This window comes from Babylonia areolata, chromosome 1, assembly GCF_041734735.1.
Source record: "Babylonia areolata isolate BAREFJ2019XMU chromosome 1, ASM4173473v1, whole genome shotgun sequence".
Lineage (NCBI taxonomy): Eukaryota > Metazoa > Mollusca > Gastropoda > Neogastropoda > Buccinidae > Babylonia > Babylonia areolata.
Window position 1 is genome coordinate 67,078,061 of NC_134876.1, and position 26,248 is coordinate 67,104,308.

At 45.8% G+C, this 26,248-nt stretch overlaps 1 protein-coding gene across 10 annotated transcripts in view; it reads right to left on the bottom strand.

Annotated features, from left to right (window-relative positions):
• LOC143286033 (microtubule-actin cross-linking factor 1, isoforms 6/7-like) overlaps nucleotides 1–26,248 on the bottom strand; it is a 78,847-nt gene that overhangs the window by 50,566 nt on the left and 2,033 nt on the right. For all 10 annotated transcript variants that reach the window (XM_076593591.1, XM_076593637.1, XM_076593628.1 and 7 more), the window contains exons 4-12: nucleotides 25,660–25,822; nucleotides 22,029–22,099; nucleotides 21,721–21,842; nucleotides 11,395–11,686; nucleotides 8,879–10,852; nucleotides 8,354–8,533; nucleotides 7,386–7,559; nucleotides 6,795–6,968; nucleotides 5,743–5,826 (exon numbers count right to left, since the gene is read on the bottom strand). In XM_076593591.1, the coding sequence (XP_076449706.1) occupies nucleotides 5,743–5,826; nucleotides 6,795–6,968; nucleotides 7,386–7,559; nucleotides 8,354–8,533; nucleotides 8,879–10,852; nucleotides 11,395–11,686; nucleotides 21,721–21,842; nucleotides 22,029–22,099; nucleotides 25,660–25,822 (3,234 nt within the window). The remainder of the gene's footprint in view (nucleotides 1–5,742; nucleotides 5,827–6,794; nucleotides 6,969–7,385; nucleotides 7,560–8,353; nucleotides 8,534–8,878; nucleotides 10,853–11,394; nucleotides 11,687–21,720; nucleotides 21,843–22,028; nucleotides 22,100–25,659; nucleotides 25,823–26,248) is intronic.

The following is a 26,248-nucleotide window of genomic DNA, read 5'->3' on the forward strand; positions in this document are numbered from 1 at the left end:
ATCATTCGATACCCATGACATTTAGTAAGGTGTCAGTTACAAGCGCAGACACATATGTAAATCATATGTGCATCACAAGCGTCCACATGTCTCTGCTAACTTCCTGTCTTTTCTCCAGACTGCGGCGTGCAAAACTTACCACAGTATTCCTTGAACATTTCCTGGCTTCTAAACATGCGAACCCATCTGTCCTATGCTATTATACGAACTGTTGTCATTGAATACCGGTGAACTCCATTACTGCTACTTTGGAGGTGAGGGTGGGGTGGGGGCTGGTGAGTGGAGGTTCTTGGGGGGTGTGGCAGTCACCTAATCTGTAAATCACAGGCTGCTTGGGGGGGATCACAGTGAACTGCCATGTGGGAAAACTAACTGAACTAACTGCCTGAAGGAGGGAGCATGAGTTCGGTCTGTCATTCACAGTACCCAGTTGACATTAACGATCAGGTCGGTGCTTCGCTTTCTGCTTCGGTCCAATTGTTGTCCTTCCAGTTCTTCAGCCAAGACAGAAAACAAACGTGGAAACAAGAGAGGGATGGCGACTATGGTGAGGGGAAGATAGACAGAACGGGAGAAAACAAAAATAATTAATCGTAGAAATCTTTTTCTTTCTTTTTTTCACCTGGCTCTCGTTTGTTGGTGACATCATATCACTTGATACCTGCATATTCGCCAGGTGAGCAGTGGGAATATTGTGCAGGAAGACCTACATATACGCCAGGGCAAGGATGCATGGGACAGAGGAACAAAAATAGCCTGTTTGTGCCTGGGTCATCTTTTTTCCCTTCTCTCTAATTAGGAGGAAGGGATAGGTTGTGGGAAATTTCAAACAACGTGAATGAAGAAGTGGGCGTGGTCACAATGAATCAGATGACCCGGCGGCCAGAGGTCAGTGAGCGTGCGCACACACACACACACACACAAACACAGACACACACACAAACAAACACACACAATGTATCCCGGTCGTGTTGTCTGTGAAGGAAAGTATATATATCTGTAATCGACTCCCCCTGCCCCCGCCGCCCTGAGACTCTCTGCAAGCAAGGACACGGATCAATAGCACGTTTGAACTGTGACGTGGAACAAAATGACTGATGTCAGCATCGACCTGGCGCATCATATTCACGGACTCAGCTATTTCTGTCCTCAGCAACTTCATTTTTCACTTCTTTATAATACATTAATGCCTCAACGACACAGGTTTTCTCCAGGCCTCATTCATATTTAGCGAATGTGTGTGTGTGTGTGTGTGTGTGTGTGTGTGTGTGTGTGTGTGTGTGCAAATGTGGACCTGCGTGCATTCGTAAGTGCAAGTCTCTCTGTGTAATGTGTATGTGTAAGCAGCCACGGACACAGATTAACCGAGGCAATATCCAGTGAAACCGATTATTGTTGCTGTTTTTTTCAACACCACGTGTGTAGCGTAACCATCACAGCAGCTACGTTACATCAAGCACCACCCCCTACGTCTCTCACCTGTCTGTATATTACTTTTACACCACCACTGCCCGACGCCGCAAAACACATACCGAAGTCCCCACGCACAGCGCCATTTTCCTGATACACTCCGCACTAAATTAGCGACAATGAACTACACTCTATTAATAATCCACAGCTTAAAAAAATCGATTCATGTTTTCCCAACGCTAGACTTCCACTGCGTACGAAAACTCTTTACAAAACCAACACTGCCTTGATAGTGGGGCCACACCACTCCCAAAAGAACCTTCCTGTGGAACCTTCTACACCTGACTTCAGTCCACTCCAGAACACTACAGAACATTGTCAAAGTCCTGCATCATAGTCTGTCATCTTCAGAACCATGTGTCGCTGACTATACACTAGACAAGTAACGAGAATCACTGCCTACAACAGTGGACACGATGAGCCCAGCTGTGCCGCAACATCCGGCAATTGACGGAACACGCCGACACGCAGTGAAGTGCTGTTGGTCTATCGACCACTTACAAACTGTGTTTACCGCGCGGCTCTCAGCTCAAAACAGGTGGCTGGCAGTCACGATAAAACAAAAGCCACGCGTACAACATCGGACCTCAAACGCCGCCAGGTGTATACCGATGAAATGAGCAAGCAAGCAAGCTGAGACGTGCTATTTTCCTGTTATAAGTACAAGCGAGGAGTTGAGAGAGAGAGAGAGAGAGAGAGAGAGAGAGTCTTTCTGTCTGTGTGTATATATGTCTTTAGATGAGTAACTGAGTGAGTGAAAAATAACTGACAGAAGACTGTTTTCTTTCGTGTGTGCGCTATTTACTGGGTTGTGTGTGTGCGTTATCATTTTGTATTGACTGTTTGCATGGTTTATTATAATTTGCATTTTCAATGTACAGCGCGCTGAACTCATTAGGAAACGTGCTCCAGACAAATATTTCTCACTGTTATTGTTACTCAAAATCACAAGAACATGATGACCACCATCCCCTTCCACTATGAGTCGTTAGCAGACCGACAGTGGCTGGTCAATTGAATAGGTTACTTCAGGTCTGTCCCAAATATAATGTCCTGTTACAGTGACCGATTACATGGATAGGACATTTCAAGTCTGTCCTCACTGCAAAGTCCAATTACATTGACTGATCCTTTGGACAGGTCATTTCAAGTTTGTCTCAAGTAGGTGTGTCCCCACTGCAGTGACCCCTTCTCACCTCCCACTCACTAACAGTCCATCCTTCACCCCTGTCCTGACCGGCATTCGGCAATCACGACACAATGAGCACAACATATTCGCTGCACAGTGTGGCTGGGAAAATGGGAAAAAGGTTGTTGGAACAAATACGCAGTGTTTAACCAGTTGCACGCTGTGTCTGTATAATATGGACAATATTTTTTTTTATTCTTTCGAGTGCCATGTCATTCTGTTATGAATTACTTGCTACGAGACACGTCGAACAACTCTCAGGTCTATATATAAGGTCGATTGCAAACAACCGACTCTCAGCGTAAGCATGTCCCTAAACACAATGCCTCACTCGTCGGGGACACGAATAAGACTCTTCAGACAACAGCTCTTCTGGATCCCAATTTTCACCTTCTTTTTCAAACTTTAAAAGCCTGCACACGCTCTATCACTTTCGAAGCGAAACATGAAGCGGTCTTTTTATTTATTTTTTGTGTAGTTTTGAAGTTGTTTTTGTTGTGTCCTTGTGTACGATTGTTTGTGATCTGGGAGTGATAAATGTGACGTCCTCTGCACAGCCTTGTCATTGCTCAATGGTGAATGAATGCAATGAACTGTGCTGTTTTGCAGATTGTTTTCAGATGTGACAGGGGTTTGTATTGAACGCGTGTAGTTGGGAAAAATCCTGATTTTTGCCTGTGCGACAAGATTATAAGCAACAATGTCAATGTCAAGCAGCCACAACTTGCTTACTGTGAAGGACGAGCGGTATACTAATGGAGCTATAGCACTATCAAACCCCCCCCTCTCTTCATCCACCCCACGTCGCATTCTCCTTGTGGTGGCACACAGTGAAGTGTAATGTTCATTCCCTGTGTCAATGTCTGTTGTCTGTGTGGTCTGGAGCATCCTCGTTGCCTTATCCATATAATGGGGAAACTGTTTATCACCGCGACGCTGTTAAACATTGTTGTTGTTTTTTCTTACTTTTCAATGTGTAATAATGATGAACCGGCACGAGAGCTCTCTCTCTCTCTCCGTGCGTGTGTGGCGGCAGTGTGTTTGTGTGTGTGTGTGAGTGCGCGCGAGCGCGACGCTTTCCCAATCATTGTTATGCATGTACTAGGCGTTGATGGCAACAGATGTGCGACGCCTCATTAGAGCAGGTACAGTGCTGCCAGGTATCACTTACAAGTCCCCCTTCCACACACACACACACAGACACCATAAACACACACACACACACATACACATACTCTCTCTCTCTCACTCATAGAAATAAGACCAACCCACCACTGACCACTGGCTAACCCCGTCATCTGTGTCCACCACTGCACTTTGTCATCACAACTGTTTTCTTTCTGTCTCCACTCAACAGCGATCTTTCCTTCACTGTTGGGTTGACCATGACGATGATTATGAGGATAATAACAACGATAAGGGTGGTGCTGGTGATGAGGATGGTGATGACGATAAAAGACTAAAAGACCCCTAATTCATTCGTCAGCTAACTGGTCGTCAAACCCAACTCTTAAAGTCACTTCTTTCTGCTGTTATTGTGGCCATTTTCGTTAAAAGCATTCATGTCCAGTTTAATGGGTATATACAGCTCTATATTAGATGGGGCCAGACCATATTCTTAAGTCTCTTGAAGTAACTAATACCTCAGTGTATGAGTCGCTTCTTCTTTAGTTCCCGAACACTTCTTACGACCGTTGTCGCCATTACCTCAACATTACGTTTTTAGTCAATAACAATAATAGCGGTCAACTGCTAACATAGACAGCACACACACACACACACACACACACACACACACAGAAGTAAAATACATCCACAAACCCACTGACCACCACAACCATAACCCCATACAACGCCAGTCACCCCGTTTTATCTCAGGACTCACAAATATTAAACCAGCCCCCTTATCCTTCCTTCCTACCTGCACTTCGGGCTCATCCTGATCCGTCATACTGACCACAGGAGGATGGAGATGGTATCAACCGGTTGTTCCAGACTCTCCGTATACCCAGATGTTAAAGACACACACACACTTCGGGGTGTTTCCTGTCACTCATCCCTACCCTCCACACACCCTTGTAGCAATGTACACTGCAGTTTGTTCTTTGCATTGAGGTCGTGGCAGGCTGTTAGTGTTAGTGAATGTATCGCCTACAACCACCGTGAGCGACTTCAATACAACCTGTCTCCCTTACTCCCCGCAGTCAGTGGAGTGGCCTGGGTCGTGTGTGTGAATGGCTTTGCCGAGTGAAGCGTGAAAATAGGGGGTGGGGGCGGAGTTGGAAGGGTTAGGGGGGTAGGGAGGTAATCAACAGGGGTTAGGTAGGAGTGTAGTCTGCTTGCTTTCATGGTCAACGATATATACCGCGTGGCGGTGACTTCACTTAAACAAAAAAACAAAAAAAGAGGAAGAAGAAGAAGAAAAAAAAAAAGATTGGGTGTCGGGAGGATAGAAGGGGGAAACTAAGGTGTGGAGAGAAAAAGGGGTGTAATGATACCTTTGAGGATCTCTCTCGTCCCCCTTTCTCTCTCTCTCTCTCTGCACGTGTGTGTTAGCGTAGGTAAGTGCACGTGTGTGTCCGTGCGTGTGCGAGCGTGCCTAGTGCGTGTACGTGTGTGAGTCTGCACGTGTGTACCTCAGTGTGAGCGCATGTGTGAGTGGGCGTGCGTGTTGTTAAGCCATTACACTGAGGTCACCCCGACTGTTATCTTTAAAACAAACACAAATCGACAGACCCCAGTCTTTCCTGTAAGGATCGCTTGGCGGCCAGTGAGGGGAAAGAAATCAGAAGGGAGTGTGGGGAGATAGGCAAACACGGCGACACAGACCTTACCACTGACAGGTCCACATACAGCAGACACATTAACTGATAATATGTCAAAGTGGAAAGATTAAATTGAAGAACACTGATGGTGATGTGTACACATAGGCACGTGTCAAGTAGAATGTACGCGCGAGCACACACACACGCACACATGCTCCCATAAAGTAACTGTGCCAACAATGGACACAAACGGAACTCGGAAGACTCAAGAGTCACCGAGAAGCGAGGGAGAGGGTTGGGTCACAAACACTTCCTTACCTGGGCCTGGTCCTTGAAGTCATCAGCTGACTTGACCAGCTTGGAGATGTCGTCCTCTTTCGTCTTCACCTCCTCCACAAAGTCCTGCACACATGGACAGCATGCAGCATGTAGCACCGCCTTCACACGAACAACCATTTAACTGTAGATCTAGTCATCAGCCTCGTCCGTACATAACGTGCAATATGTACCTTCTATTCATCTGAGCACAAGCGTATTTGTGTTTGTATGTGATTTCCGATTCAAGTTTGTAGTACATTTTATGTAATACCCCCTCAATATTCCTTGTGACCCCTGTACATTTAGTTTAAAAACAACAACAACAACAACATTCTATTCTGTTCTATCCTATGCTATTCTATATCACTATAGTGGCCCACACACGCCATTTCACTGTTGTGGCCGACACGCTGTATCATTACAGTGGGCTACGTAAGTTACATCACTATAGAAAGAATGACAGACTGATCATCAAACGGGTAGTCAGTTTGGTAGGCTGGCCGTTTGGTTTGGTGGTTGGTTGTTTAGGGAATTATTTTTTAATGTAGTGGAAAGCAGGGGCTTTCAAATCCAATGTCACTGCTTGAAAGAAAGCACAAAACATATAATGTTAAACACTACAAAATACATGGTATGAAACAGCAGTCTTTCAGTTTTAACACTTGATGAGCTCCTCCTTTCATAAATATCACACACAGAACACCTAACAGCTGCTTAAGATACGTGTGTGCCTGTGCGGGTAGATAAAGTATTACATAAATAAATGCCGAGCTGATTTAATAGTGACGCGCGCGCGCGCGTGTGTGTGTGTGTGTGTGAGAGAGAGAGAGAGAGAGAGAGAGAGTGTGTGTGTGTCTGTGTCTGTGAGTGTAAAGGCGTGCGTGCAGTGTGCTGTATGTGGACGCGCCGAAACATCTCTTTTCATTACTGACAAAAGTAAACACTATCACGTCAGCAGGAAATCCAGCGTTTCCGGCGTCGGGGCGAATCCCAGTGTGTCCCCACACCCCTACCCCCCGATGCCCCCCAATAAAAACAAGTCCCAGACTAACCCTGAAGGCGTGGAACTGGTCTTCCACATCCCCCTGGGCGCCCTGCAGGTCCTGGGTCCTCTCTATGGCGGCGTCCAGCCACTGGTCCGCGTCGTCCAGCCGCAGGTAGAACTCTTCCAGCCCGCTCTCCATCGCCGTCATCTGGCTGCCGCACTTCTCCGCCTTGCTCGACGCCTGCACGCACACACGCGTAAAGACATGCGCGCAAACAAATACACACACAAACATACACGCATGCGCGTGCACACACACACACACACAAACATACACACACACGTATGCAAGCACGCCCACATATGCGTACAAACACAGACACACACATGCATATTCATCAAGTTATTCATATACTGTGCAATACTATACTAGATAAACAGAGTCAGACACTTTCTGACATCATTTGGAACACACACACACACACACACACACAAACACGCACATTCACACACACACACACACACACACACATGCACATGCACACGCACACACACACACACACACTCATTTATTCATTTATTTATCTACCATTGTACTTGTGTCTTATAAACCTTATGGTTTCATGACATTAAAATTTATTCGATTCTATTCACTCACAGTATCAAACCGGAGCTTGAGGTCCGAAGTGTTGTACTTGAGTTTCTGCACTTGTTGCGCCGCCTCGTCCTTCTGTCCGCCAGGGCTGCCGCCAGAGGTCGCCACCAGCTGCTCCGCCTGCTGGATGGCCTGACGCACTTCCGGTTCCTTGTCACAGAGCTCGTGATGCAGGCCCTGCAAGGTCACACGGTATTGTGACAGTTAACCCCTCGACAAGCTGAGCCTCGTTGAAATGAGATCAAGTGTGGCAGGAACTCGTCGTGCAAGATCCACTACTTCTTTTGTAGTGGTGTTACTGATTTTGCTGAACCAAACCAATGCAGTCCCCAGAGCAGCAAGTCCACCGGGTAAAGAATATAGACTGACGTCCTGACCTGTCCTGTCTCCTCTAGTTTTATCTCAGTAGTAAGGCAACAGCCCTTCAGTGTTCAGCACACTTGTCAGCAGCAGTTAACAGGTTAATGTACTTGACCATGTCTCCTATCATTTGTATTTGTATTTGCATTTGTATTTCTTATTATCACAACAGATTTCTCTGTGTGAAATTCGGGCTGCTCTCCCCAGGGAGAGCGCGTCGCTACACTACAGCGCCACCCTTTTTTTGTATTTTTTCCTGCGTGCAGTTTTATTTGTTTTTTTCTGTCGAAGTGGATTGATTTTCATTAAAAAAAACAACAAAATAACAAAAAACAAAAAAACACAGAACCTGGAAAAAAGGAAATGTGGGTCAGGTATCTACATCTGCCTTAAATTTTTTTTTTCATTCAGTTAGATGTGGTGTTGCTTATATGGATGAGATCGAATGCTTTGATACCTTCCAGAAACTGAAACTGATAACCGTTAGGTTTTGTCCGAAAGCACAGTCATCGTGTAATAATGCATGAATGAAAAACTTACACATGCATCCTTTCACACCCCTCTGTAATAATTCTGTTGTGATTGCTGTGTCTCACATGGCTGTCACGTACCTTGGCCTCCTCAGCCTGGTCTCTGAGTTTCTCCAGGCGCTGACTGGGTTTCCGCTGAGAGGCGATGGCACGTTCCACGTCACTCAGCCAATCAGCGCTGTCCTTCACGTCCAGCAGACAGCGCACCACGTGCTCGTCACGTGCCAGGCTGACGTCACCGCTCTCCGGATCCTGCTTCACCTGTCGGCATGGATGGAGAGTGCGCGCATGTGTGTGTGTGTGTGTGTGTGTGTGACTGTAGGCATTTTATGGTCTGTTGATTTATTTCTTCACTGTAAGGGACAGATGGACACTCTGGTGGTCTGTAATACACAATGAAGCTATGCCGATATTGGCCATACCAGGATAAATACATAATGCTGTCAAGATCAAGATCAAGATCCAAGAACGGAGAACTGATGTCAACTTCTATCTGCATCGAGACAGAAACAGACTTCCAGAAACTGATTACACTGAACGTATTCACACACACACACACACACACACAAACTACAGTGACTAAAACAGAAACACAGACTGGCTAACCTTAGATCCCAGAGTGAGGAATCCATTGGCCAGGGCGTCCCGGAGTGACATCCGCAGGTCGTTGGGCGCCACAAAGTTGGCGGAGCGTGGGTTGACGTGCCCGCCGTCGATCAGTTCCTTAAGGGAGGCCGTCAGGCTGAGGAAGCTGTCGGGCTGGATACTGGGCGTCAGCACGCCCTCAGCCACGGCCTGCTCCAGGGTCATCCACCGGCCGCTGACGTCACAGCGGACTTTGCCGGTGGCGGGGTCCAGCTTGCCCTGGTCCATCATGGCGCCCAGGGAGGTGACGGCGCCGCTCTCCGTGTCCACGCAGTACACCAGGTCCGGGTTCCACGCTCCGGACTCCCGCGCTGTGCGAAGGTCCAGGGGCTGCTTGGTGTGCGGGTGGGCGACCTTCCCCGTCCTGGGGTTCAGCTGGCCGCTGTCAATGGCGTCCTGCAGGGACAGCTTGTCGAAGGCGGAGAATAGCGCCAGGGCCACGCGGGGCTCCACCTTGCCGCTCTTGGTCGCCACCTGCAGAGGGGTCAAAGCCGCGCGCTTCTCCTCGGCGTAGGCGGCGTGCGGCATGTCCAGCACGCCCAGCAAGACGGCTTCCTCCACGTCCAGCACCTGCCCCTCCACGGGCAGGTGCACGCCGCGCACCTTGGTGTCCATCACTCCGCGCAGCGTGGCCAAGGTCTGGGCGGAGCTCGCCAAGTGGGCGGGGTCGATGCCGGCCACGATCTGCCCATGCCTCTCCGCTTCCGGCACCGTCAGCTCTTGCCCCGAGTCCTCCACCACGCGGCCCGTGGTCAGGCTGAACCGCCCGGCGTCCAGGGCCTCCTTCAGGGACACCAGCCTCTGCTGGCCCACATCGTAGAAGAAGGTGGTGTTGGGGTCGATCACACCGCTGGCGATGGCGGAGTCAAGGGACATGACCTGCCCGGTGGCAGGGTCCGTCACCAGGCCAGTATCGGGATCAAAGCGGCCCTGGTCGATGAGGTGGCCCAGGCTGCTGTCCTGGTACGTCTTCAGGATCTGCTCTAGCACAGAGGGGTCCAGGTGACCTCGGGCTGCGGCCTCCACCAAGGGCAGCGTCTCTCCGTCCGCTGTCCGGAATTCCGCCTTGGCCAGATCGATCACCCCTGTCTGCAATGCTTCGTCCAGGGAAATGGTTTTTCCTGTCGCTGGATCCATCACAGTGCCGGCCTGCACGTCCACCCTGTGTCTCAGCTCGTCATACAGCTTGTCGTTGGGGTCCTGGCGAAGGCCGGCCTCTGCCGCCGCTGTCTGCACGTCCGCCGCGCTGGGCGGGCGGAACCTTTGCTGACGGATCTGCAGCTCCTGCACTGTGAGAACGTCGCCTTCGTCTGTGTCCTTGTGGGGATCAAAGGGCGTGGCCTTGACCAATCCTCTTCGCATGGCCTCCTGCAAGGTCATAACGTCCCCCGTCACGGGGTCCTTGTACGTGCCCTTCACGGGGTCGATGATGCCGGCTTCCACGGCTTGATGAAGCGTCAGCAGCTGCCCGGTCCGCGGGTCTACCACACCCCTCACCTTGTGAGCCGTCTCCACCAGGGCCACGGACGTGAACACGCCGTCCTCCTCACCCACTTCCTCCGGCAGCGCGGTCTCCGCCATCAGGTAGCCTGCCCGCACCGCCTCTGTCAGGGACATCTCCTCTCCAGTCACGGGGTTACGGAACGTGCCGGTTTTGGGGTCGACGAGCCCCGCGGTGACGGCGTCCGCCACGCTGATGCACTCCCCGGTCCTGGGGTCCACGACGCCGGAGATGGGGCACACCTGGGTGTCCATGCCGCTAAGCAGTGTTCCCCCGCCCCCGTCCACACTGTCCACCCCGTTAGCGGCGTTGCCGTTGGCAAAGTGCTGGCCGTATTCCACCTGCACGTACCCTCTGTGGATGGCCTCCGGGATGGACATGGTCTCGCCAGTGTCCGGGTGGACGTACGTACCCTTGGTCAGGTCCAGTATACCCTGTCATCAAGCACCGTTGTTGACGTGTGTAGGTAAAGCAGTCAAGGGTGTTTGTTCATGCCTTCAGCTTTCTGTGTCTGTCTGTCTGGAAAATGTCTTTGTTCTGAACTCATTTCTACTACCTCTGGCCTGACTAGAATATCGACGTTGCTAGAAACTGGTGGGGTGAAGAGAGTGCTGATACAGGACTGGAAACCTTCTTACAAAGGTATTTAATACTGCATGTTGGTAACAAATTTAACACATAGCATGGTCTGGAAATCGACAATTTCAGAGAAAACCCGTGACTGTGGGAAAAGGAGTCACTTGCAGAAAGAAGAAGCCGGAGAGTATGGAAAATATGTCCAATCATATTTATAACAGTCTCACTTTTAAACACTTTCTTGCTTCATGCGCACACACGCAATTATACCTGCACACATGCACAGAGAGAAACATACACCCTGATATCTCCCCCTCACCGCCCCCAGCCCCCTCCACACACACACTTACACATAACACGCACGCACGCACACACACACGCACACACACACAAATACTACCTTGTTGATGGCCTGGTACACGCTAATCTGTTGCTTGGTGCGGGGATCCACGGCCCCAACGATCACAAACTGACTCTGTTCCTCCATCACATCCCTCGGGCCTGTGTAGCCCACTTCCTCTTCCTCCTCTCCCCTTCCGGTTCCGGTTTCCTGTTTCACACCTTTCCGGTGTAGGGGTGTGTCGGCGTTGGTTGGGGTGTGCGGGGCCCGTTCGTGGATATAGAGTTCACACTGGATCTTGCCCACCTGGGTCTTCTTGGTTTGTGCGTCAATGCTGACTGTGGGCAAGGCCCTGAGAGGCATACATTACAGCACTGTATTGCTGCTTCGTTTTTATCGTTATCATTGTGATGATTGCATGTGAGGTTTACTTCAACTTAGCATTTTATGTCTTTTGAGTATTCAAATCAAAACACTATAATATTGTGATTAGTGTATGTGGGGTTTACTTCAATTCAGCATTTTGATATTTTATGTCTTTTGTGTATTCATAATAAATGATGTGATTCTCGTACCCTGTTTATGTAACGACAATCAAGTTATCTATTTTTGGAGACAATGAAGTATTCTGTAATCACGCCTCAGCAATTAGCCTTGTGACTCCTGGTTGTGCTGGTTGACGCCTCTGGCATAATGTAGGTATATGATGTGTGCGATTGGAATAACCATGCACTGACCCAACAAACAGCATTAATACAGCATACCTACTGATTATCATAATGAAGTTTTAAAAAGCAAGGATCGCATATAATGAACATTGAATGCTATGTATCCACCCCCCTGGAATAGGCTACTCACAGCATAAGAAAACATCAAACATACCGCAGTAAAATGAGTAAAATAAGAGAAGGCATAGGCTATTAACGAGAAAGAAAAAACAATGAAAAAACATGGAGTGAACCGTTCATAATTTGAGCTAAAAGAACAAACAAAAAAGAAACAAACAAACAAAGAAGCAAGCAATCAAACAAAGAAACAAAAAACGACATCAAATATACACACTAACTCATTTCAGTTGTGTGGATTGATAACTGAGTGATGTTACAAAATAATAGCAATGTCATACAAATACAAAAGAAATATCACTTATTTGAAAACATGTAGGTACTAAACAGGTTTAATTTCTACTGATGCTTGTTTTATCGGAGTTTAAAATACGTATGGAAGTGGGAATACAAGATTTGTTGTATCGTGTTGTTCAGCTCGGCCGGGCTATATGCTGTAAGAAAATAAAAGAAAAGATTTGGCTGAAATAAAGAACGCCACAATGGCGTAGTTTTTGGCGCTGCTACGATGACGCAAAATTAATTCAGTTCCAGGCAATTTCGTTCCGTTCCGTTCAATGTTGAGTGTCGAGCATTGTGCGTCATGTTCTTTTTTCTTTTCTTTTTTTTTTCCTCGTCGCTCTCAGTCATCATGTATGTGTCGCCATAACCAAGGAGTAAAATTTAAATTTGATGAATCATACTGCTAATGCTTTGACATGTCACCATTCCAAGTTTGTGACGGATATGGATGAAACGCTTTGATCATGATCATGGTCTTGTTCTTAAACACACAGCAAGGAATTGTTCACGAAATCTATGCAGAGCATCTTGCCTGTCACCTTTACCTCGTCATCCTTCTCCCTTCTCGCGCCGGCTTTCAAGATATCTTTGTGTCAGGGTAAAGAGCGTAGATATTTTGGCGCCAACTAAATTGTAATCCCCGTTTCCACGTGAGTACAACACATGATGCAAATTTCTTTAAACTAGTCGGCAATTTTAGATCTACCATCAATGCCAAACGAAAACGACACCCATCTCATTTTAGAATGTACTTGAACGAGCAATGAATCTATCTTCTGTTTTTGTTCGTTTCTATTCGAGTGAATGCAGCACTATTAATGAAGACACTGGTGGCCTTTTGTAAGTTATTGAGATAATTTCGAAATTTTTGTTGCTGGAACACTCAACTTCCAATTTCGATATTTTTGTTGCTGGAACACACAACTTCCTCGCTTACTTTTGATTCCACAGAAAACAACCAATGTCAACGTTTTCTTCAGTGCTAGTGGGACGCAGCGGACCTGCCTGAAAAAATATCTAAAAAAAAAAAATAAAAATAAAATAAAGGCCCAGCATGTTGTAATTATGTAGCCGTACAACCCATTTCAGTTTCTTCAATTAAATATATTTTTGCGTTTTTTTTCTTGTTTTTGGGATGTCACTTGTGCTATTTTCCGAGTTTTCAGAAAAAAACCCCAAGAAAAACAGCCATATCTTTTTCTTTTTTTTTTTTTTTTTTTTTTTACAAGGAAGCACATGTTGTTCTCTGCTCACTGTAGAAATACCAGTGTATTTATGTGAAATGCACCCACGGATAAGCTCAACACTCATGATTCACAATTTTGGTGCTCAGATTGTCAAAATTTGCCACATCACTGCTTCGCCAAAATGAAAACTACTCAGTATCAAGTGTTGGAATCCTGATGACTGCCAACTAAAGTCACGCATGCAAGCCCGGACTTATCGGAAAGGGTTAACCATTTTTATGACGATTCAACCTCAAACATACATTACAGCGAAAATTATCAGAAATCTGACCCTTTTCGTTACGAATGCTCAGCGTCAGACTTCCTCCGACAGCATATTATAAAGAACGTTGTTTGTTTGTTTGTTTTTTGTGGGTTTTTTTTTGTTTTTGTTTTTCCAGCTGTCGCTGATATAATTTCTTCTTTTCCGCAGTGTTCAGACATCAAATATAATTTCTTCTTTTCCGCAGTGTTCAGACCGCCTTTGTTCAACACCTGCAGAAAAAACCACATGCTTTCCATTCGTGAACTTTCTAGACAAGAATAATAACAGATAATTATAATTAAGGTGTGTGTGTGTGTGTGTGTGTGTGTGTGTGTGTGTGTGTGTGTGTATACTTTTTTTAAGAAAAGAAAGAAAAAAAAGATAAAAAGATATGAAAATTTCAGTTATGTTAACTAACAATGACATTATCTCCGCCGCTGAACTATTTCAAATAACAGCCGCGGTGATTTGAATATCGTCAATGAACAACACCCCAATCACCTAGTCAGGTCCAGTTAACCGCTCATTGCTTGGCCAACAGCAGGTGGGGTTTTTTTTGTTGTTTTTTCCGGAGGCATAGAAGCATATTTTTCACCAGCTGTGCGCGAACTGCTGGATTCCTTATTACCTGAAGCCTTCTGTAACTTACCTCTGATGTACGTTATTTCCATCAAGTGATCACTATCATCAAAAACAAGCATTTCAAATTCATCTTTGCATTTTATATACAAGTAGAACACGGTATGGTACACATACGCGATCTATTTGTAATGTACTCCACGCCTAATATGCGGGTGTTCTTTTGGAGACCAGTGTTGGGCAACACTTTTATATCTTCGCGTCCGTGCTTTTGGTGTCAAAAGAGGGACACCACTTGTAAGTCGCACAATACCAGCTGAAAATATCAGACTGTACTGAAGACGCCCCATGATTACCAGACTGCAATTATGGCTTTGGGTCTTTCAAATTGATCATGCCGATCTCATCGATACCTAGACATGACATCATTTCATTGCGATTTCCCTCCGTGTACGGATTTAACCAATAACGAAACGGATATCCAGTCAATTAATGAAACAGATATCCAGTCCATTCCGGCAGAGGACATTCTTCATGTCAAAATCGTCCCTTTGACAGAAAAGGAACCGCAGTGTGACAACAATGACCAGGTCAAAAGAAACACGCATCGTCTGCTGGTGCACTACGTCATACGCACGACCAAACAGGAGCTCCGTATGGGCACTGGTCAGTTAGAGAGGAGCCTACTTGAATGCCAGAATCTGGCCTGTGACCTCAACAACAAGCGGGGCGGAATACCGAACACACCACGGAAATTTCTAGTTCTGATTAACCCAATAAGCGGAAGGGGTAAAAGTCAACATGTATTTGGCTCCATTATGGAACCAATTTTCAAGGCCTGTGATGTCAGCTATGACACGTTCGTGTCATCCAGATTCGGTGACATCCTTAACACTGTAAAAAATCGCAGCTTGGAAAAATACAGTGGAATAATAACATTGGGAGGAGACGGAACGGTCAACGAAGCGTTCAGCGGTCTTCTGCTGCGAAGAATGCGTGAATTGGGGCTCGATGTTGACGATATCAACTGCCAGTTCATGCCAGCCAGCATTCCCATAGGAATAGTTCCTACAGGGTCTCGAAACTGGGTGTGTCAGTACATACAAGGAAATTCGGACGTCACCACAACTACTATTAACATCATCAGAGGCAAAACTGTTCCGATGAGCGTAATAACTATTCATGAGCCTGAACGGCTTCTATGTATGTCTGCCCTTGTTCTCCACATTGGTTTTTTAGGTGACGTATTCCGCAAATCAGAGGTCAACCGCTGGTTAGGAAAAGTTCGCTATAAAGTGTTTGCAAGCACTGCTCTTCTCCAACGCCGACTGATGACAGCAGAGCTCACCATTTCATTGGCTTCATCCAACCCTTCCCTCCAACCTCTTGATAAGGGAACACAAGACACCTCGCAATCCTACATCAAGGCATCATGTGTAAAAAGTACAGATCCGACTGATAACAAATCCACTGCCTCCGTCCAAAGTAGTACAGAAGCAATGGAAAGCTGTAGAGGCACCTCTGACAGCTTGTGTGGCAGCAACACTACAGCAGGCCTAGGTGAAATGGCATATAACTATACTTTGGACAGCAGCAGTAGCATCGATATCACCAGTTCCATCCATGCTCCATCAACCAAAGTCAGTCAGGGCACTAAAGACAGCACCAAAAACGGCACTTCCATGAGCGCCATTCATGCTCTATCAACCCAAGTCAGTCAGGGCACTAAAGTCGGCACCAAGAACGGCGCTTCCATGAGCGCCATCCATGCTCCATCAACCCAAGTCAGTCAGGGCACTAAAGTCGGCACCAAGAACGGCGCTTCCATGAGCACCATCCCTGCTCTATCAACCCAAGTCAGTCAGGGCACTAAAGTCGGCACCAAGAACGGCGCTTCCATGAGCGCCATCCATGCTCCATCAACCCAAGTCAATCAAGGCACTAAAGACGGCATCAAGAACACTGCTTCTGACAGCACCATCCATGCTCCATCAACCAGTCAATGCATTAAAGACGGCACCGGGAACAGCGCTTCCACCACCGCCATTCCTGCTCCATCAATCCAAGTCGGGAACGGCAGTATGGTCGACGGCGAGAACGGCGCTTCCACGAGCACTGTCCCTGCTCCACCAATCCAAGCTATGGATGACGCTGTGCACAGCAGAAACAGCTGTGTAGATAGGAATGAAAAGGGTCAGGAACATCATACAGTAGTCTCTGGTGAAGCCAGCTACCACATTCAGGCAGACATTTACAACATCTTCTTTCCCGTGACCTCTCGAATAACCTCAGACGGCCGGTTTGAAACGTGTCTAGGGCAGAGCACGGTGCCCGTGATAGTGGTCAAGAAATGCCCCTTGTCCGACTTTATCAAACACTTCGTCAAAGTCCGGGACAACGTCCCTGGCATAACAGACTTCAGCTTCGTGGAGACTCAAAACGTGAGCGCAGTCAAACTGGAACTCACCACAGAGGAGACCCGAAAACAATCTTGGTACTTTAACATTGATGGGGAATGCGTTCGTTTGAAAAGTAACATTTGTTACTTCAGAGTCCAGCCACACATTTTTCAAGCATTTGGCCCCTCTGAAAAGTAAGTCTGTCTGCAGATCTGGTTTTTCAAGGGGAGTAAACATTCCGTCACGTTTCGTCGCATCTGCACGTCACACAGTAATATCTGTTTCGTTGGAAATCCGTTGATCCAAACTAGGTGTGTGTGTGTGTTTGTGTATGTATACACACACACACTTACACACACACACACACACACACACACGCATATATATATATATATATAGAGAGAGAGAGAGAGAGATGTGTGTGTGTGTGTGTGTGTGTGTGTGTGTGTGTGTGTGTAAAAGATGTTTAACTGTGAGTGAAAAACATAGGGTTATATCGACTGACAACCCAATGCGGCAAATGGAATGCAATTCATCTCCTTTTGATAGGTTCGTCATAGAGGGCAAAGAAATCTCAGTAACTTTTTATTTCGGCAATACGCGCAATAGAACAGAGCGATATTCTGAATCATCTCTTCAAGGTATCAGTTTTTAATGCTGGTGTATGTCTAATGACAACTGTGTTTTATTCCTGCATAATGCAACTGTTCTCAAAATCCATTTATATATATATATCATGTGTCAAATGGATGATGAATTGCCCATGTTGGATAGTTCTACAGTTTTTGCTATGAGGTTTACGTGATATATGCACAATCAACCTGATGGTCATTGAGTTTCATTATCTCAAGGAGGCGTCACTGCATTCGGACAAATCCATATACGCTACACCACATCTGCCAGGTTGATACCTGACCAGCAGCATAACCAAACGCGTTTAGTCAGGCCTTTAAGTGCATTCATATATTAGAGTGGATCTCTTTTACGGAATTTTGCCAAAGGACATCAGTCTCGTTGCCATGGATTCTTTTTAAGTGCGTGTTGCGCACGGAACCTCGATTTATCGTCTCATCTGAATGACTAAAAGCTCTGTTTGATTTTCCAGAAAAAGGGCAAGAGCGGGATTCAACCCAGACCCTCATGACAGACGAGCATCTCAACCATTCTACCACCTTCCTCATTTAGAGAGACAGAGAGGGAGGTTTGTTTGTTTGTGTGTGTGTGTGTGTGTGTGTGTGTGTGTGTGTGTGTGTGTGTGTGTGTGTTTGATAGTCCTGTAGTTATTGTCATAACGTTTACATAATATATGCACAATCAGCCTGATTTGTCATTTCCGAGAGAGAGAGAGAGAGATGATTTCAAAATCCATTTTCACATTATGGGCCATGTTTAATTGTCCTACAATTCTTGCCATAATATTTAATCAATACATGCACAATCAACATGATAGTCTTTCACAGAGAGAGAGGGGGTCTTTCAGACAAAGAGAGAGAGAGAGGTCAGGTGGGGCATCCCCAAGAAATGCATATTAAATTAACACGTGTGTTTTCTGCGCTAATACGTGCGAAAGACCCATTTACAAATATGATCTTACGGAATTTCAATTTTCTGTACTTTTTTTTGTACAAAATCCAATCATCACCTCCAATTTTGAAATCCCTCACGTTGCTATATTCCAAAATATTGTTAATTCGAGCATCATTGAATATTATTTCTAGACTTGTCGTTTCTCTCATTCTTTCTCGCCTTGACTACTGTAACTCTATTGTCTGGTTTGCCTGCTTCATCCATTCAGTCCTTTCAGCGCATACAAAACTCTGCTGCCCGACTCGTCCTCAGAAAGAAAAGATCTGAGCACATCACTCCTCTTGCAACAACTCCATTGGCTCCCTGTCTCACACAGAATAAAGTACAAGATCAGCACTCTATGTTATAAATGTATTCACAAATCTGCCCCTTCCTATCTCTGTGGCTGCCTTCACCTCTACACTCCATCTCACTCTCTACAGTCGACTTCGGATCCACTCTGTTTACGCATTCCCAGATTCAAACACTCCACTGTTGGCTGCCGTTCTTTCTGTTTCTGAACCTTGCCATTGGAATGAACTTCCTCTTTCGCTTCGTCAGGTCTCCGCACTCAGCTCTTTCAAGTCTGGCCTTAAAACCCACCTCTTCCCAAGATAGCCTCCCTTCCCTGCCTCTCCCTTGTCTTCAGTTTCTCCAGTTTGAGTTATGCATGCGTGTGAATGCCTGGTGCAAAAGCGCTTTGATTTGTCTCTGCACAAGATTCAGCGCTATATAATAATAATAATTATTATTATTATTATTATATCTTCGTGAAATGTGTCTAGCATTTTGTTCTTTGGATATTGGTATACATTCGGAAACAAATACCTATTCAATTGGCCGCAAGCACGTATATGTGTGTATGCTCGCGCGCATCCAGCGCATGTAAGTGCTTTTGTGTGCAAGTGCGTGTGTGGACGAGTGAGTGTGTGGGCGATACCATTTAGACTTGGTGGGTAAAATCATGTCTGGTAATAATACTTACCGATTTGTGAAAATATAACTATATACAACTGTGATTTATAAAACAAGAAAATATTGTTTCCGTATCATATCATATAGCTCGTGTATATGTATTTTTTGTGTGTTTGGAGAGAGAGAGAGAGAGAGAGAGAGAGAGAGAGAGCGTGTGTGTGTGTGTGTGAATGAAAATATGTGTGCGCGTCTGTATGTGTGTGCGCGCGCGCATATATGGTTTCTATATGAGGCAAGAGAGAGAGAGAGAATGCCAATATCTTAATAAAATGATGAATGAAACGAAATACCGGACGATGAACTGGTAGATGCTCGGCAATAAAACAAACCGTCCATCCCCCACTCTCAGAAAAGGAACAAAATTCTAACAAACAAAAACAAATTAAAAGTACTATCATGTTTGTAGTTACAACCGATTAAATTGAAGGCACAGGATGATACAGGAAAGACCGTGATCTGAATGAATGGAGTCTCCCGTCGAACCGACGGACGAGTAGGCAAGCACGCTTATCTGTCGGTGTGTGTCCTTATATGGGAGGCCGATTCTGGATGCGCAGCACTTCCCACAAGTGTTGCAAGGGAAAACGTCTCCAGAAGTTGAGCCCTGCTTCCTTCGCTCACGCTTCTCCTTAAAGGCCAGCGTTCTCTTGTTTTCAAACGTCTTTATGCCACTAGAGCACAGCATCCTCCAGCAAGAGCGGTCAAGGGCACCAGTTTCCCAGGAAGCGGTTTCTGTGTCACAGGCTTTGAGGTTTGTCTTCAAGGTGTCCTTGAAGCGCTTGCAGGGTCTTCAAAATTCGCGGTGGCCTTCCTTCAGCTGGCCATACAAGAGCATCTTCAGGATCCTGCTGTCTGTCATGCGGACAACGTGTCCTGTCCAGCGTAACTGGCACTGGATCAGCAGGCTTTCGATGCTGGGCAGGCCACTCCTCTCTTGGACCTGGAGGTTGGAGACCCTGTCTTGCCACTTTATGCCGAGGATCTTTCGTAGGCATCTCTGGATAAACTGCTCAAGTTGTTGAATGTGACGGCGATACGTCGTCCATGTTTCACAGCAGTACAACAAGGTGATCAGCACAACAGCTCTGGTTCCACAGCCGGTTGTTGAGTCTGTCAAAGGCGGAGCTGGCCTTGGCGATGCGCAGCGTCACTTCTGCATCAAGGGCTCCGTTGCTGCATAGGGTGCTGCCCAAGTAGCAAAACTTGTCGACTGACCTGATCTCTTTGTCATCATAATGAACTGCATGTCCTTATGGGTGTGGACCGTGATCACATTCTTTATATATGCCTATACGTGCCTTTTCTTTATTAATTCATTTTTTTCAACTTGTAAAGAAGTAAAGAATGTTATTTTCAATGAAGACCATGAGGAACGAGAAAACTGTTTTAATATCTGTGTAAAAAAAAAGACAGATCTTTTAGCTCCACAATCACAAAAGACTCCCTCCTTTATTTCGTAAGTTTTTCATGTAAAATTCAATCTTTAACACCGGTTTGGAGTACACTTGTGAATAGATCAGTTCTGTTGTTCAAAAAGCAGAGTGTCAAGAAATCTTTATAAAAGAGATATGGGGCTACCAGACGGGTCATCTTAAAAAAAAAAAAAAAAAAAAAAAAAACCCACAATGGAGACACTCGCGAGTCATCTGATTTAATGACTGTCTTCAGACAAGACGGGCAAAACATATTGCCTTTCCAAGATGGTGTGGCAAGAGTCATGAAAGGCAAGGCAGGACAAGTAGTTTATTTCATGTGCCCACTAAGGCACTGAAACAAAACACACAAGCATCATTTACACACACCATACAGAGTGATGCGAAAAAGTAAACTTCTTCTTCTTCATGGGCTGCAACTCCCACGTTCACGTCCGTTTTTACCCCGCCATGTAGGCAGCCATACTCCGTTTTTTGGGGCGTGCATGCTGGGTATGTTCTTGTTTCCATAACCCATCGAACGCTGACATGGATTACAGGATCTTTAACGTGCGCATTTGATCTTCCGCTTGCGTATACACACGATGGGGGTTCAGGCACAAGCAGGTCTGCTCATATGTTGACCTGGGAATTCGGAAAAATCTCCACCCTTTACGAACCAGGCGCCATTACCGAGATTCGAACCCGGGATCCTCATACTGAAAGTCCAACGCTTCAACCAATCAGCTATTGCGCCCGTCAAAAAGTAAACCACAACATCAAATCAGATCAGGGAGAAAGGCACACACGACAAACAGCGTGAAAAACAGAAGTCACCTTTCAAAGTAGGCTTTGGACACATAGGTGGGAGGAGCGTCAGGGTCAGTGTGCAGCACGTTCTCCTCCGTCACGCGCTCTGACACCTCGTGCTTGTAGGCATTTCCGTACACGAGCAGGTCCTGTAATATATAATATGGTCAGTATTGGCTCTATATAGATAGATAGCTGTGTTGTGTGCGTGAGCTGTGTAAGTATATATGCATATGTGAATGTGCGAGAATGCGCGAGCATAAGCACGGGTGTGCATTTCGACAGGATCACACTTTGATACATCTGGATGAGGAACAGCAGCCTGGTGTACATACCGTGTAGAGCTGGAAGGCTGCCTGTGTTCCGTTCCACTTCTGTACTGTGGGGTTCTTCACCTCCCTCTTCCCTGCACACACACACACACACACACACACACACACACACACACACACACGGAAACACACACACACACACACACACATTGACAAACTGATTGATCGTACTGACCAGGGACAGTTTTTAATACTTCTGAACCTCTCATTTTCACTATAGCATACAGTTGTGCATACTTTGAATTTTACAGACGCAATGTAACTTCAGGCAGCGACCAACATCAATGTGTTTGAGAGTCACAAATACAACAAGAGAGAGTGAAGGGGGGGGGGGTGAATCTGACTGATTCAGTGCTGTAATGCGCTTTGCGATGTTTGAAAGCGATATAGAAATAGTATTATACTCTTGAGATCACATCGTCCATTCAATCGTTCCAAAGGCACAAGGACAACACGAGAAGGGCAACAGTGGAGAAGCTTGACGCTTCATTACCACTGAGATATATGTTTACATCTGTCATCACTGTATGAATTATGTCTATGTTCATTTATGTCCATTGCGGAGTTCGTCCTCATACCGTTGTGATAATCGCATGTAAATGACTGTGACTGATGAATGTAAAGTCCGTGTCAACATAGCATTACAATTTTAGGCATTTCATGGCTTTCATATAATTATTCATACAGAATGAATGTTATTCTCGTTCTCATTATTTGTCTAGCTGTCTGTGTGCAGGTTGGTTTGTCTGATTAACATGCAGCAAAAATGCATTTTCTATTTTGGGAGATAATACAATAATCTGCATTCTGTGTCTCTTATGGAGGCTCCATGTGCTAAAGGACACGTGGAGAATTGAGTATAATTTAAAAGTAGGCGAGGACAAGGAAAACTAGGAGATTATGTGTACAACAGGGTACAAATAGAATTAAATAACATAATCAAAAAAGAAAGCAAACATAGGGAAATGGCTATGAATAATATAATTAAGTAACACTTTAAACGAAAGCAAGCACGGGGAAAGGGGCACGAATAGATTCAAGCAACACTTAAAACGAAAGTAAACATTGGGGAAGGACCACAAGTAACAATTAAAACAAAAGCAAGCACAGGGAAAGGGGAACGAATAGAATTAAGTAACAATTAAAACGAAAACAAGCAAGTGTTAAGGGGTACGAACAGAATAGAGTAACAATCAAAACGAAAGCAAGCACAGGTTAAGGGGAAAGGCTAGAATTAAGTAACAATTAAAACGAAAACAAGCATAGGGAAAGGGGAACGAATAGAATTAAGTAACAATTAAAACGAAAACAAGCACAGGTTAAGGGGAAAGGATAGAATTAAGTAACAATAATTTATTAAAACGAAAACAAGCACAGGGAAAGGGGAACGAATAGAATTAAGTAACAATTAAAACAAAAGCAAACACATGTCAAGGGGGAACAAATAGAATTAAGTAACAATCAAAACGAAAGCAAGCACATGTTAAGGGGAACGAATAGAATTAGGTAACAATTAAAACGAAAGCAAGCACCAGGAAAAGGGAACGCATATAATTAACCTTCGCCGCACAGAGTGGGTCTGTCAGACCCACAGCCGCATAAAAGTCCCCATATCTCCGGAACTATTAAAGCTACAGTTATGAAATTTCCTGACTTTTCCTGACTCGTAAGTCCCTTTCCGGTGACAAAATTTGGAATTGTTACATCATAAAAGAAAGGAGTAATTAATGATGTAATTTCATTATCCTGATTCATCCCAAGGTGGGCCTTTCAGATCCACATATGAGAAAGAGGAGCAAAGGCCAATACCCTTATTCGTCCAATGGTGGGCCTCTCAGACCCACATATAAAATAGAGAGGAGCTATCCTTCTTCCCTGTCATCTTTCTGTGCCATCTGTTCTTCTCTGCTATCCGTTCTTCCCTGTCATCTTCTGTGCCATCTGTTCTTCTCTGATATCCGTTCTTCCCTGTCATCTTCTGTGCCATCTGTTCTTCTCTGATATCCGTTCTTCCCTGTCATCTTCTGTGCCATCCGTTCTTCTCTGCTATCCGTTCTTCCCTGTCATGTTCTGTGCCATCCGTTCTTCTCTGCTATCCGTTCTTCCCTGTCATCTTCTGTGCCATCCGTTCTTCTCTGCTATCCGTTCTTCCCTGTCATGTTCTGTGCCATCTGTTCTTCTCTGCTATCCGTTCTTCCCTGTCATCTTTCTGTGCCATCTGTTCTTCTCTGATATCCGTTCTTCCCTGTCATCTTCTGTGCCATCTGTTCTTCTCTGCTGTCCGTTCTTCTCTGTCATCTTCTGTGCCATCTGTTCTTCTCTGCTGTCCGTTCTTCTCTGTCACCTTCTGTGCCATCTGTTCTTCTCTGCTGTCCTCCTCCTCTGCTGTCATTTCTTCTTGAGATTTTATACTCTGCTGCCAGTCGTTCTCTGTCAGTTTTATTATTTGCTTTCTATCCTTCTCTGCTTGGCAAATCAATATGGTCTTTGATAATGCCTTCCAGAAATACCTGGAATCAACCACTAAACGTGGGGGTTGCAACCCATTGGAGGTAGGGCGTCACTTGCAGAGGGCTATAATGAAGGCCAGGGGCAGGGAACATACACGGCTGTGCCACTTCACCACCACCAGCGCCCACCCAAATACACATATAAACACATTTCCACCCCAAACACACACACAATCAATCATACATAGCTCCCACAACACACATGCAGAGCAATCTGTGCACTTGAGCTCGCATGATACGTACATCATATGTAAACATATAACAATAGATGCAAAAGTGTCATATATAAAAACTAATCCCCCAAAAGCGTTTTTGTTGGAAAAGGCTTTTTTTCAAAGGGGATCCGAATTTACTGTAAACGTGGCACCATCGCTTGCCTGCAGACAACCAGCTCCACAATGCATATTGTTAGGGCGCAAATAGTTTAGATTCAATTTCGATAAGTTGCTGCAGCCATTGCTAGCCATAGACACAATGGATATTCATAAACTAGTCCCCTATAACACACACAGCGTAACAGAGCGCTAGATCTATGCGTGTTGCTATGCTGCCTCCTGAAACTCGGCAGCAGTTCATGCAACTAACTTCACAACACGAAAAGTATTTAAAAAACGGGCAGGATTTCTTACATGTTTCAAAAGTGTACACAAATAAATAATAACAAGGATGCAACATGGGCGATCGAATTACTTACCCCAATACACCCAAAGCAGCGCGAAGTTCTCGCTCTGCTTCTTCCACCATGGATGCTTGTGATGCCATGCTTGTTTCAAGATGCACCGGTGACGGCTGAAATTCAGCCCTAGGCCCTATCGCTCGCTTGCCTGCTTTGCAACCCTGTGGGTCTGACAGGCCCACGCTGGGATTATTAAGGGGTAAACCGCCCATTGCTTCTTTGGCGGTATGTGGGTCTGAGAGGCCCACCTTGGGACGAATCTTCGAGTCAGAAGCTCAGTGCGGCGAAGGTTAAGTAACAATCAAAGCGGAAGCAAGGACATGGAAACGGCCACGAATCGGACAAAATAACAATCAAATAGAAAGCAAACAGAGGAAAAGGGGAACGAATAGAATCAAGTAACGAAAGCATGCACAGGGAAAGGAGGGTTGTTCAAATGATGTCCGACCTGGCTTGACCTGTCCCAGGGCCTTGCGGAGAGAGACGAGGTGGGGCTGCAGGCTGTCCCAGTCAGGGTCCACCTGACCCGCCACCCCACCCCTCAGCTGTCGGCTGGCTTCGTTCAGCAGCTTCATGTACCCGGACTTCTGCTCCCCTGATATACCCGCAAACTGCACGCACAGATATAATACACACATAAATGCACGCACGCGCGCACACAGATACAGACACACAGAGATAAATACAAACAGACACAGACATACACACACACACAAATTACACACACGCGCATACACACACATACAAATCACAAACGCACACACACACACACAATATCACGCACACGCAGAAACACACACACACATATACACCATATACCTGGCAACTGAACGCATTCCATAAAATCCCACTTCACTGATTATCAATTAAGCAGCATTTCATCTGTCCTTGGGGGAAGTGACACGTTGAGAGAACCAAAATCAGTACACCTTTATTTCGTTCTCGATTCTCGAGTCTATGCGGCGTTATGTAAATCACAAGGGCATGGGGTGGAGAGTGGGACTTGAGCAGGCACCAGGAAGGGTGGGAAGTCACGG